The sequence below is a fragment of the Genypterus blacodes genome, unplaced genomic scaffold (assembly GCF_046128005.1).
Source record: "Genypterus blacodes isolate CSIRO-AG114 ecotype Tasmania unplaced genomic scaffold, CSIRO-AGI_Gbla_v1 ptg000277l_1, whole genome shotgun sequence".
Lineage (NCBI taxonomy): Eukaryota > Metazoa > Chordata > Actinopteri > Ophidiiformes > Ophidiidae > Genypterus > Genypterus blacodes.
Window position 1 is genome coordinate 40,826 of NW_027467068.1, and position 14,175 is coordinate 55,000.

At 50.9% G+C, this 14,175-nt stretch overlaps 1 protein-coding gene across 1 annotated transcript; it reads right to left on the minus strand.

The window, feature by feature from the left end:
* Positions 1–33: 33 nt before the first annotated feature.
* On the minus strand, positions 34–9,365 carry cdc42ep1a (CDC42 effector protein (Rho GTPase binding) 1a). Its single transcript, XM_076171960.1, has 3 exons — positions 9,237–9,365; positions 3,035–3,922; positions 34–1,976 (listed from the first exon to the last, which is right to left on the minus strand). Exons 2-3 carry the CDS (start codon positions 3,525–3,527, stop codon positions 1,219–1,221), a joined length of 1,251 nt encoding a protein of 416 aa, XP_076028075.1. The 5' UTR covers positions 3,528–3,922; positions 9,237–9,365; the 3' UTR covers positions 34–1,218.
* Between the last annotated feature and the right edge of the window lie 4,810 nt (positions 9,366–14,175).

A 14,175-nucleotide genomic window follows, 5' to 3' on the forward strand; every position in this document is an offset into this window, starting at 1 on the left:
CTCAACATGCATCGCCGTGTAAATAAAGTCATGTTCAACGTCATTAAAACATCTTTATTGTCACTTTACATCAGGATATGACATCACTGGCTGCAGCGTGTGGATGTAACTGGTACTGCAGGTGTTTATAAGGAGGTCAGATGTATAAAAGAACGTATATGTAAGAGGGATTCTTCTATATAAAAAGCAACATGGAGTATCTACAGCGCAGGGCAGGAGGGTCAACATGAGGCTGAGGGTCCGTCTGAGGGTTCATCACAGGTGGTGGAATGTCCAGGAAGCTGAAGTGGGAACGCTGGAATGGAGAATGAGACGGAAGATGAAGCAGAAAGTGAAACATCTTCAGTCTGATTCTCCTTTTCCGGCAGGTTGCACTTCAGCTTCCTCAACCACTGAGATGCGTGTGTGTGTGTGTGTGTCTTTGGTTTGTCTTCGTCTCACATCGCAAAATCTGACACTGAAGATTTGACATTTTTCCGCAAATTTAAGTCGGAACTGGATCACTGTAGTGTTTGTTAGTTGTATCATTCTGGAGACGGGATCAAAGCCACACATGTCCTCTGGATTTCCTAGTAGAACTGTAATGCTACTTCCTGTTTGGGAGCTTTAAGATCTCCAGAATGCTACAAATCAAACTGAATGATGTCAGTGACTAAGTTTCGATGTAACAGGCCTGAAAACGTTCACAAAGATGGAGTCAAATTGGCTTCAACTCCCTTTTCTGCCTTGTCAGGTGTATTCCTGAGTGAAACCTGGACGCTGAATGAGCCTGAAGCTTCTTTCTCCACTTCCTCTTTCAGCTCTGACTGGAATCTTTTCCCCCTCATCCGGGGCAGGAAGCCGGCGTGTAAAGCACAGAGTTTGTTTTGTTTTGTAACGTCTTTCTTATGTAACGCTAGTATTTCCTCCCTCAGTCTGACCGATCTGTCTGCTACTTCCTCTTTCCTCTTTATGCGACTTCCCTTCGCTCCAGTCTGCACTTCCTGAATCGAGCCGCTCTGCCATCTTCCTCGTCGTCCTGCGCTCATCTCGGTCTTTGGATTATCCTTTCACATACATTCATTTAAGGCTTGGCATTATAATCGTATATCTTTGGAAGCGTGAGTAGATACAGGTGAGGATCCAATATCCAATACTTCATTTGACTATAATGGATTCAGATGGAATCTTACATCAGATAAACAGGTTTAGTGTCAGAAGGCGTCCGTGTTCCTCAGCTCAGACTTTGATCTCGTCCTCGTCCTCCATGTAACTGTAGGACATCTTCTTCTTGGCCTGGTCGATGATCGTCATCTCCGAGTCTTCCTCCTCCATGCTGCTCTGCTCCTTCACGCCTCCGCTGACCCCGTAATGGCGAGCGAGCACGTCTGCGGCGCTCTGGAACCTGTCGCTCTCCATTCCCATCCCGAGCCGCTCTCGCCCAGGAGACCCCATCACCACGTCGGGCACCGGGCCTTTAAACGAGAGCCCCACGCCGTTTGTCTCCGACGCGCCCCCCTCCTCTTCCTCCCACTCGGCCCCTTGGGGGGACTTCCTGCCCCCACAGTCCTCCCTCAGCAGGGAGTCCACGTACGAGATCGTAGCCGAGTCCATCTCTGAGCCCTCGTTGGTCAGCCCGCACGCTGAGCCCGCCTCTTCTCCCTCCCAGGCGTGGCCGGGCTCCTCCGCGTGGCCGTCGATCAGCCCGAACACCTCGCTCATGAGGGAGGGGCCCAGGTCAAAGGTGAAGGTGAAGGTGTCCAGGGAGGTGAGGGAGTGCAGGGAGGCGGAGTAGGTTGCAGCGGCGGAGGCGGCGGCCACAATGTTGGGGTCAGAGGTCACGATGGAGGCGGAGCGGGTGGACAAGATGGCGTCGGCGGGGTCGGTCAGAGATCCGCGGTGGATGTTGGGAGAACAGGAAGTGGAGATGGAGACAGACGGCTGCTGGCGCTCGGAGCGGGAGAGACGAGGCAGCGTGACGAAGCCCGACTCCAAACCTGAGGAGGACGGGGACAGACCACACGGGTGAGACATCAACCGGGACAGAGTCTGCGTACACACCACACACACACACACACACACACTGCGCTATAGGTTCAAAGTGCTCTCATGGCATTCGATCACAATCCTACAGGGGGCAGTGTGACGTTACAAAACAAACACAAGGACAGAGCTGCTAAACCTGCTAAATGAAGAGTCTGCACACATCCTGTCAGATATCACACACACACACACACACACACCACACACACACACACGCTGATGCCATCATGGGTAAATGACCGCAGCACTTCTTGATGTGGGACAGGATGTTTGCGTCACTCAGACTGGGATCAGCTGGAGAATCCGCTCCAGTGTGATCCTGCAGGATTTCTCTCAGACTCCTCAGACTCCAGGTGAAAACAATTAATTCATTAGTTTAGGAACTGCATTGGACCTGAAACCTTTAGCCTCCATGTTGTGGTTGTGGATCGTCAGTGTGGACGCTCAGACTGGTGAGTCCATTAAACTGAGCCAACATGGAATCTGTAAACATTCAGGATTAGTTTGAAGGGATTTCCAAAAGCCCGTCATGTTTTCCGTTGAAGGTCTGAGCCTGATGTTTGTTATTCAATCAGCCTCTTAGGACGGCTCGCTGCCAAATCGTTGTGTGTGTGTGTGTGTGTGTGTGTGTGAGTGTGTGTGTGAGTTTTATCAGAGTGCGGCTGATTATGAGTCAAGGTGATTCAGGAGGGCATCCGGGCCAAATCTGTGTTGATTACTGCCTGTAGATAAAGATGCTGATGATTTAAAGTAGTTAAGCTGTGGACAAGCGACTCTGTATGTAACAATGGATGGTATCACAAAGAGACTGATTACTTTCCACCAGAGTTCACAACGATTTCTGTCTGAAAATGAGAGCAAATGACCAATTATGCATCAAATCTTGGGAAATAGATCTTTGCACAATGTCAAACATCACTTTCACTGCACAAACAAAGCACACAAGCATCAACCAGGATGTTTACTATCAAGGTCCACAGTAAAACGTGGAGTGTGAGATGTCTGTACGCACCGTAGGAGCTCTTCTTCTCCTCCGGCGTGCTTTGTGAACTGGGGAAAAGCACTTTGGTGGTGGGCGTCCCGTTGGGCAGGTCCACATCCAGCCTGGGGAGGGAGACGGCGTTCTTGATGATGGGGGAGACGGCGGGGGGCGGCGGCGACAGCTCCTTGGCCTCCCCCCTCGGCCGGTTATCGGAGCTCCTCCTGATTTGGCGGAACGTCCTGGAGAAGAACGCTCCGATCTTGTTGTCGGGGGTGAAGTTAGAATCCGTTTCCCCGTTGTTCCCGTTGTTCCCGTTGTTCCCGCTGTTGCCCGTCCCGCCGTGGTTGCTGAGGAAGGACGTGTCCCCGAACACGTCGCCGCCGCGGCCCACGTGCATGGTGTGGCGGAAGTCGCCCAAAGGAGGGCTGATCATGTCCACCGTGATGTCGCCCTTAAAGCGGCGCTTGCTGTGCGACTGGGAGACGAGACCTTTAAGGCCCGACAGCTTCTCCTGCAGGTTCATGATGCTCCCGAGAGAAGAACCCACGTCTGAGATCGACTTTAATCCAACTGAGGAGGTTTTCCACGTGTGTACAGTTCACCAAACCACTGGTGTTGAACTCCGGGCCTGCGGCGCCAAATACTTCGCCGGAATATTAGCAGTGTTTATCATGTGCAGGCGGCGCTCTGTGGCGCTCTGTGCCGCTCTGCGCTGTTCTGCATAGCCGGATGAATTAAGCAGATATAAATTGAGGAGAACGCTATGCAGTGGAGTTCCTGGAAGCGGCCGGCTGCAGTGCGGTCAGGTCGCCTGGTTTCCCCGGCTCGCCTCGGGCTTTGGCATCGTCCGCATCTGCGCAGAAAATAGGTTGGAGTCCAGCTGCAAACGCTCGTGTGGTTTCACCGTGGAAGCGTCTCCTGAAAGCAGAGAGAGAAGAAGAGAGAGAGAAGATCATCTATCTCACACTGCAGACGGGATGTGAGGAGATTATCACAGTTTGTTCTCCAGGAGGCCCTGAGCTGTTTAGGGGCTTTCTGGCTGTTGTGTAACTTAACAACTTTTCTGGTCTTTTAAGTTTCCGCGTTCCAAAAGTCGCCGGTCTGGAACGTCTAAATTTAGAGCACAGTCGCTCCTCTGTGCAGAAACTGAATCCTGCTTCTTAACCATGAAGCATTCAGGGGTTCAGGGGATTCCTGCTTCCATTTTGTGCCGCTTTTGTCTGCGTGAAGGTTACACAAAGTTCATTTATCACACTTTCAAAGCAGATCTGGAGCCTTCAATCAACAGGATTAGCTTTGTTTATGAACGAGCTCGACCAGATACTGAAGGTTTCCTGATAAATGCTGTTGCTACTTGTGCTACTTAAACTGTGTGTGTGTGTGTGTGTGTGTAAGTGTGTGATGAAGGCAAATGAAGAGCTGGCCTCTCTCGCTCTCGCTCTCGCTCTCGCTCCCTGCCAGCAGAGTAATGGATATCCAAATCTGTAATGTTTTGATAGCGTACGGCGGCCCTGACCAGGACTTCTGCTTCTCTTTAAACTCTTTTCCACAGCAGCGGCCGAACGTCGACAGGCCTCCCACACAACGCAGCCCGTCTGGCTGCATTAACAACACGCCACGGTTCACCAGAGGGGGATTGCGTCACGTCCAAAGCAGCCCCTTCTAATTTGCTGCTGACCGCAGTCCCCGGCCTTCCACTTCCTCCCCCCGCCGCCCCCGCCCCACCCGCGCTGGCTGGCTGGCTGGCTGGCGTTTTAACAGGGGCATCTGGAAGCCGAGCGAGGGAGGAAACGCACCACATACCAGCGGCGAGCGAGCAGGGCCGCATCCAGGCACACAAAGAGGCAGCGGGGAGCAGAGCGGCGAGGTGCAATGTTGAATCTGAGACGGCGTGTGTGTGTGTGTGTGAGTGTGTGTGAGCCCACACGCGTTCCCACAACCGCCGCAGGATGTGCAGCACTTAACAACCATAAGCCAGAGCGTCTTTATGTATGCAAAATAACAAACAGAAGCAAATAATGGCAACAGGATGATAAAGGGGACGTCCAGGTTCACTGGAATAAAAAGACCCAGACTGTCCACTGAGTGGCGCTGTGGTGCTGGATAGAGGATGAGGATGGTGTCAAAGCCGACCTCGCCGTGGTTACATCGGCTCCCATATGACACAAAGTCGGTTATGCTCGAACACGCGGGATCGTTAATTGCTCGACCTCAAACCTCAAAGCCGCGTGTTTCCCAGAAGTCCTTTGGTCTGGTCTCTGCCTCTAATCCCGTTAAAGACCTTTGTCCGCAGCTCAGAGGAGGTCGCTCCCTGTGACTCGTCTTCCTCTGACTCTGAGTCCCGTCCGACGAAACTCGCCTCTTTCTGTCCCGCCGCTCTGCACTGGAGACCTAAACCTCCCTCAAGTCTTTAAAAGGTAATAAAGTGCTGTAACCCCGGCAACAGCAGCCTGTCTCATGTCTGGGTTTTAAAACAGGCCGAGGGACCTCTGGACACCAGGGGCGACGGGAGCCTGGATTATCCCTAAACCCTTCATCATCTCCGTTACCCCTGGATGCTCCCACCCTCATCTGGCTGCTCTGGCTGCTCTGGCTGCTCTGCCAGATCAGGACTGAATCTTGTCAAGGAGGGAGAGAGAGGGAGAATGAGGTCTGGATGTCCTCAGGAAAAAAAACGAGGAGAGGAGGAGAGGAGAGGAGAGGAGAGCAGGACGGGATGAGAACCTGAACGTAGACGGAGGGAGAAGTGATGGGAGAGGAAAATGAGTTTAGATTTCCCAGAGAGGAGTGAAGGGGGAGGATGGCAAACCGGGGCACAGAGAGGCGAGGGAGGGAGGGAGAAGGTCAAGTGAGGAGAGGAGATGGAATGATGAAGAACGGACAACATCTTTGCTCTTATCACTGTCACTTCTCATTTTCGACATAATTTTCGCTGATTTTGCACAATTTAATGTTCATTCTGTCTTTATCACTCTGATTTGTTGAGTTTGCAGAAACGTTCACTGCTGCTTATCTCATCAAAGTGTCGTAACTGTAAACAGAAAACATACACGGAACGCTACATCAGGTATTATAATCTGGAGAACTAAAGGAAGTAGGGATGATGTCGCCCGTCCTCTCTCAGCTCTCACAGACAGACGCTGTGACAGCTGCAGCAGCCCATCGCTCAAACACACTGCAATCTGATAAATTCGCACACCAGTGCCCCCAAGTGGCCACCTGGTAACTTTGCGTCAGTGCCCACAGATCCAGCCACCGGGCCGGTTTAAACGTGAGGTTCTGTGCTTTCTTTGGGCCGCGTAGCGTTCAGGGCCCTTTGGACGCTCGTACATCACAGAAGGGCGCAATAAAACATTTCCATGTCTGTACGTACGGTGTTTGCTCGAGGTGGCTTTGCTGGATATAAACCAGCCTAACCACAGTCTAATAGGAGCCGTGTGTGTGTGTGTGTGTGTGTGTGTGTGAGAGAACACATTCCTGAGCTCAGCATCGGTCGGTGGAGTCCTTCTCTCGATTACGACCATCAAACATCATCCTTCTTCTTCTCTTCTTCTCCCTCCACTCATTCCTTTTCTTCCCCTCTCATCCCTCATTCATCCTCTTGATTTGTTCCCCCCTCTCTCTCTCTCTCTCTCTCTCTCTCTCTCTCTCTCTCTCTCTCTCTCTCTCTCTCTCTTCTACTCTTTCCTTGACATTTATTCACTTTCTTCATCCTTCTTCCTTTGTGTTTGCTCTCTCTCTCTCTCCCTTTGAATGTTTTGTTGACACATTTACAAAGGCTGAAAAGGGCTCCACACACACACACACACACACACACACACACACACACACACACACACACACACTGTAACTCCAAAACTATTTACTTTACTGTAGGTTTTGTTTGATTTGAGTGGACTTTGTTCTGATCAGAGGTCATTTATCCCCCCTGTCTCTCTCTCTCTCTCTCTCTCTCTCTCTCGCCCCTTCACTCACTAACCCCGCTAACCAGGTGAACAAACACACAAGATAAGGCCGCATTTTTTCAGTCTCACCCTTCGACTTTTCAATTAGCTCCCTATTTTCTCCGTCCTCGCTGGGTCGGGATCCAAACACAACACGTCTCCGCTTCCTCCTGAGCACAGAAAACATGTTCATGCTCCTGCAAATATCCGTTCTCTCCACTTCCTGCATCTGCTGGGATCAAGAGTCCCAGTTTGTTCTCTTTACTGTCCCTTCGCCTTCTGTTTATCTCGTTATTCCAGAGGATTCCAAGGTTTCCAAGATCTTCCAGATATTCCAGGCTGGATTCTGCATTCTGAGGTGTAATTATCTTTTCCTTATTGAAACTTAAGAGGAAAATGCTGGAGTGTTCAAACCACAAAGTAAACACACTGCATGCTGAGTAAAGTAGTCCTTCTCCATGTCCACGTCCTCCAGCACTTTCTGGGGGGATCCCGGGACATTCCCAGACCATGGACATATTCTGGGTCCGGCCTGTGGTCTCCTCCCAGCTGGACGGGCCTGGAGCTCCTTCCCTCAGGTCAACCAGTCCACTGCCCACCTGGAGAAGACAATCCACCGTGTTCTTTGGAGCTGCTGACCTTCATCCCTGTCCGTTTTTCCTCAGAATGTCCAGTTCCTGCTCTCAGTTCTACTCTGGAGAAGGGTCAGGCTGGAGGTCCTCGCTCAGGAAGTCCAACCAGAACCAGAACCAGAACCAATCCAGGAATGCCACACCAATACAGACATCTGAGTCGTGAGGTGACATCCTGAAGCAGGTGGAATGTGGTGACCATATGGCAACACCAGACCATGATGGATCACCTCTCCTAACATCACTTGTGTGGCGAACACACACACACACACAAACACACCTCAAAACCTCCCAGGGATCCCCGTGGTGTGAAAACGCGCACGGCGGCCCGGATTCACAGTTCACACCTCTGCCACTGACCTCTTCACCGGGCGGTTACGTCAATGACACCCAAAGGTCGCAGAGGGTCAAGCCCTGAGGAATGTGGGACTCGGGTAAAGAGAAAAGTGAGAAATGGAAGAGAAACGCACAGAAGACGACTGTGTGGACGCAAGAATGTCTCGATTGGAGAGGAAGAGGAGCTGAAGAGGGGAAGATTGCCTACTGTACTGTCGTGATAGAGTCAGAATCGTCTATAGATCCTATAGATCTGAATCATTGCTGCATGGCTGCTGATCGGACTTCATTGATCAACACTGTGCATGCTATTGACAGAACAACAAGCTCTCCCCTCTGTGTGTGTGTGTGTGTGTGTGTGTGTGTGTGTGTGTGTGGTATTTCACATGGTGGCCTCCCTCAAGCCTCGCCTGCAGGTTATTGGGGTTATAGGCCGCCGCCCCCCAATTTGTAATGAGCGTCTGTTTGTCTCTGTAATTAAAACACTTCAAGGCCACCAAACGTCACATCCATCACGTGGCGTCCCGCTGAACCCAAAGTGCCTCTGGGTAATTTGTGCGGCGCGTATGGAAATTGATAGGCTGTGTCGCGTATAGCCGCTGTAATTACTGTGCACAGATACAAATCAAAGCTCTGCTGCAGTTTATTCTGGCTGAGGACTCGGCGGGGAAATAGTAATGATATATTTCAGAGCGGAGTATAAATATGTTAGCGTGCAGATTGAATTACGCCTCGGAGACGTGAGGACAGTTTCATCAGCACCCAGTCTAGGCCGTAACCACCTTTAACACCATGACGACCACAGCCTCATCTGAACTCTGAACACCAACCGGACCAGATCAGTTTGGACTCAACTCAGACTTATTATTATTATTCTTGGAAGTTGATCAGAAGACAAAATTGCGAATAATTCACCCATAATCCTACAAAAGTCGATATCAACATGAACAGAAGCGTCTAAGTTCATATCTATTCATCCAGAAAAGTATCACAATTATTTTTTTAATCAAATTTTAAAGAATATCAAAGGAAAATGTAAACGCCTGGAGAAATGTGATACAAATATTGAAGGTAGATTTTCAGGTATGTGGTTGAAAATATACAGGCTGAAAAGCATTTAAGTGGATTAAAACGTGATTTAGATTCCAAGAACAACAGAGAAGTTAGTACAGTATGATTGATATGATATAAAGAATGAATAACGGCGTTAAAGTGCGAGAGAAGTCATCAGAGATTCACTTTCTCCTGAGAGGCGCGGAGTTTCTCCGGAATATTACAGTATAATCGGTGATTTCCCATAAAGATTGAATATGAACTCACCTCAGCTGGACGCCGCGGCGCTGTTTGGAGCGTGAACGCGTCTGTTAGCGGTCAATCAGGTCCGAGTGCGCCGCTGCCCGGGCGGGACTGTGAGACCCGCTGGAGCGCTTGTGTGCGGAGCGGCGGCGCCCGGAGGATGAGGGAGGGGGCGGGGCTCGGATGCCAGAGACGGGGTAAGAGGGGGCGCGGGGGGGTTTCGAGGCCGCTGCAGGGGGTCTGAGTCACACGTCTCACTTGAACACACCGAGTGACTTGTCAACACCGTTTGGTATCGATAAGTAAACACGAGTCCCGGCCGCGCTGTAGGGGGCGCTGTGGCAGGATCACCACTTTGAGATGACGTCATTTTTGTTTCTAATATGTATTGTGAATATAGCCACAGAGAAGAGAAAATGACTTTAAAGGCTGTCAAGCGTGTCTCCAGTCCCAGTTTGTGTGCGAGTTTGAGGCTTTGTTGGTGAGATGTGCTGCTTTGCTCAGAGGCGCAGAATATCAATAGTTGCTATAATTAATCAGTGAGTGAAGCCATCAGACTTCATCAGCTGAGCGTCTGCTGATAGGAAATAAACCCTGCGTGGGAAACGATGACGTCATCGTGACTCAGTTGTTTCGACACTTTCATCATTCTCATTATGACTTTCATGATTATCGTCCTCTGATCAGGAAGTGTCAGTCAGCTGCTCACTGCTGTGATGTGTTCACATCCCACAGAGAGGAGGAGGAGGAGGAGGAGGAGGTGAGAGTTCTGTTTAGAGCTTTTTAACTGAGCTGACGTGACCCCCCCGCCCCGTACAGAGCACATGTGTGTGCTTCCACGCTGACCCGTCCGGCAGGAAACAGAGTCTTATCAACAGGAACAGGAGCATCCTCGCTCCGGCCTCACTGCCTCACTGGTTGGAGCTCTGAGGCGGCCTGGGCGTCTGCCAGCGCTCGTCAGGACTGACGACACGGAGGCCTCTGCCACCTCTGAAGTAGCTGCACTAACACACACACACACACACACACATTCTCACGTAGGCAGGCTTAAGTAAACACAACCTCATGCAGACTCACACTGCTGGAAAACAAAACGTTCACTCATTCAGCCGACATACCTGCTCTGTCCTGATTGGCTCCCTGCTCTCATAATCATCCAATCACGCCAGTTTGCTGCTTTTTGAAGTGGCGGTCGGTCTGTCTGTCCATGGGACTGGACCTTGGTTGAGACACTGACTGATGTGTGTCATTGATCTGAGTGGAACGTGTGTATCTGATTGGCACAGGCGTGATTGACTGCCCTAGAAACCAAACCAACAAACCTAACAACCGCCCAGAACATGAATCTAGTTCATTGCCTTGAGGAACTCCATAGCAACCATCTACTAACCTTCCAAATAACTCGCAGCTCAAATCCCTCCATCCATCTGTCGGTTCCTCTCTCTCTCTCTCTCTCTCTCCCTCTCTCTCTCTCTCTCTCTCTCTCTCTCCCCCCCTTCTCCCTCTCTCTCTCTCCCCCTCTCCCTCTCTCCCTCTCTCTCTCTCTCTCCCCCTCCCTCTCTCTCTCTCCCAGGCTTGCATCCCTCTCCTCTCCCCATCCCAAAATAAACAGCCTCCGTTCTGTTCGGAGGCACGTCAACTATTTATGCTAAAAGCTGGCCCGGCACTTCTTGGACCCTGTTCAGGTTCTGGTCCCTGAGGGGAGGCCGGATTACAAATTTAGTGCCTTTTCACAATCGCTCCCTGTTTTTCATTTTTCTTGCTCTACGTCGCTTCTTTTTTTTCCCTTCAACTCTCTCACGACTCGCACATATCTCACCGACCAGCAGAGGAACGTCGTGATTCCCACATTTGACACGTTTGACCCCTTGGTGTGACCCCACATTTGAACCTCATGTTTGAGCCCTGGTGTGACCCCATGTTGACCCCTCGCTCCTCCTGTTTCCACCCGGCTTCATCTTATCGCCTCTTCGATTCCCTGACGTGGCCTGGTTATTCCATCAGGAGCTTTCATCGCCCTCCTCTGATTGACACGCATGGGGGGAAACCAAAGCTGGTTCTCATGCTACGGGGCACCCTGGTGTCGTGTCCCCGTGAGAGACACACACACACATCATAAATACACACTTAAGTGACTGCGGGGCAACACACTCCCAATCTGGCGTTTGCTTATCGTTGATTTGTTTGGAGAAGCTTTTTCAGAGTAATGACCTGAAGCCAACTTCTCTCTGAGGATGAGGGAAATGAGATGTGTGTGTGTGTGTGTGTGTGTGTGTGTGTGTGTGTGTGTGTGTGTGTGCGTGCGTGTGTGTGTCAAGAATGCAGTGTTCTGTGGTGAGATAAAACACAGAACATTGACTCCTCGCTGCTTCTCTTGCTTGTTTTTGTCGAGACCCTTTCCCTTGTTTGGTCTTCAGACGTGCAGTTGTGTCTCATGTTTGCGGCACCACAGTTTACCACAATTTACATTTCTGTCTTTGTGCTTTTCATCCCAGAATTTACACTATTTTCTCAAATTTCTCCCTTTGGTCGCTGTGGGTGCGCGCGCGCGTGTGTGTGTGTGTGTGTGTGTGTGTGTGAGAGAGAGAGAGAGACCAGCTCCTGATGAAAGTAAGTTGCGTTCAGGGCCTTTGTGTTTTGTGGTAATGCACAAACTAAGATTTTTTCTGACACAACAACAACACACACACGCACACACACGCACACAGCCACACACATGAAACCACTGGTGTGTTTAACATGCTGGTGACACACACACACACACATCAACATGAGGACGTACAGCGGCTGTGTTTAGACTAGGCCACTGTTCCTATAAGGAGATACAGATCACTGTTTTGCTTTCCCGGGCATGATGAAGGGTAATTATAGCTGACCGAGAGCGAAAACAACAGCCAGAGAGTGACGGAGGGACGGAGGGACGGGGGGAGGAGGAGGGGAAGACGGAAGGCAGGGAGGACGGGACGGAGCGATGTCTAAAAGGATTCAGTGCTGGAAATAAAGGAGGAGGAGGAGGAGGAGGAGGAAGGCCAGCAGCCGCCGAGGTCATTGTAGGCCAAACCAAACCGCTGACTGCCGCCCACCTGCCTGATGAAAAAGTGACGAGCGATGACAAACGACAGCATCCGCCCAAATCACCTGACCTCCGTCACGCCGCAGGTAGCATCACGCAACTGGAAAGGTTACAGGAAGGTACTGTGTAGTTACTGTCCTTGCCCAGAGAAAGTCCCTCCTCCTCGCAGGCATGAAAATAGAGCGTCAACAGAGCTGCAGGTCTGCTCTGCTTTGGGCAAGGTGGCGAGACACGACTATGACTGACACAAAGGACACGCTCAATCAAAACACGCTGAACAATCTTCAGTGTGAATGTTCCAGATGTAGTGCTGCAGGTCTGAACAGGAGACATGTGGTCACAGCCCAAAATCTGAGCAGAGGAACAAGAATCAAACTCAAAGCACCTTCTGTTAACATAAGATGGAAAAGCTCCTCCAATGAGGTGAAGGAGAGGAGAAGAAGCAGACTGAGTGGAGGTGTGAGGGTGAGACAAGATGGACATTTCCAGAGGACGTCTCTCCAGGAAACAACTTTCCTGCCAGATACGCTGAAACCATTTCCACGACTACCAAACCGGAGCAATGAGGGCAGAGACCCGGCCCCTGAGCCGCTGTGGGACTGGAACGTCTCTGCATCGGAGACCAGCAGCAATTTCAGGTAACGAGCAACAGCCCGCAGGAATTATAAGTAATGGTCTGAAAAAGTCTTCCTATCCAAAACGTGTCCGCTTCACTTTTACACGCTGTTATGTGACCTTTAAAGGGACGGTTCAGTTCTGTGGGGGCTTTAAACTTCCCCCCACAGCGCCCGTATCCCTGCGAGCCGCCTGCAGGCTCACTGTCCGCCTGCCAACAAGCTGTTTTATAAGCACAAATTCTCACTTTCAAGCACGACCCCAGTTGTTTCTCAGGCTGAGTAATACGCAGGCTTTATGGCCGTGGCGTTGGATTGAGTGCCGGGTTGTAAATCCGGTTCCTGCAGCCCGACCGGCCCGAATCTCAGGCTGCTTTAAATGCTCAGGCCCGTCCGCTAATTTGACTCCTAGAATAACAGCGGCTACTGTGTTTTTCAGGAGTCTGGAACCAAACGTCTGTCTGGGGAGTCTGCAGTGACACAGGTGCTCTCTCTCTCTCTCTCTCTCTCTCTCTCACTCTCTTTCTCTCTCTCTCTCTCTCTCTTGGTAGAGTTATGACTGTGTTTGACTGTTTCACTCCCTTTTTTCTGGCAAGAGCTAAATCCCAAACGACTTGTTTTCATTCTGATCGGTTCTTCCTTTCCGTGTCAGACTGAGGATTTGGATGCGTCATGTCTGTGTGTGTGTGTGTGTGTGGGTGGGTGTTTATGAGTGTGTGTGTGTGTGTGCCTCTTCACAGCAGGATACTATGTTGTCAAGGCGATACAGGACAACTCAGCATCCCGATTCTATCTAAGTTGAGAACATTTGGGTCTGGTTGCAGACTTCTGGTTCAGCTCCATGTAGGGAAATGTTTCAGCAAAAAAGCGAAACCTGGCAACGTCCCCCTTTCCAGCTGTGGTTCGGACCAAAGATATTCCTGCTGCTCCGTGAAGGCGTCCCCCTGGAAATCCCCCATGATTCCTAGTTTCTTTTTTCTTCAGACGCCACTCCACCCTCCTCACCGCTCTTCACCTCCCACTCTGACCCCCGTCTCTCCACATTTGCATGCATCTGAAAAAGCACAATACAGAACCGCCGCTCTCTTGCTTACGCTGAGCTGGGGCGCGACGCTGATTAGCTTCCTGGCGATGGCGGGTTCCTCCCGGAGAGCCCGGGTCGTGGGGAGGAGAGCCGAAGCCGGCGCTGTTTGTTTGCCCTGTGTCCTTATTTCCGTGAATTCTGACCTGGCAGGAAGTGTGGAGGGGGAGACGGGACAATGGGCTATTGTAGGGC

What these genes read in the sequence shown, in the direction of transcription:
- cdc42ep1a (XM_076171960.1), bottom strand. Translation starts at nt 3,527, where the DNA reads ATGAACCTGCAGGAGAAGCTGTCGGGCCTTAAAGGTCTCGTCTCCCAG. An exon ending in GGAGAAGAAGAGCTCCTACG is followed by an intron (nt 1,977 to 3,034) that starts GTGCGTACAGAC and finishes CGTCCTCCTCAG; the next exon opens with GTTTGGAGTCGGGCTTCGTC.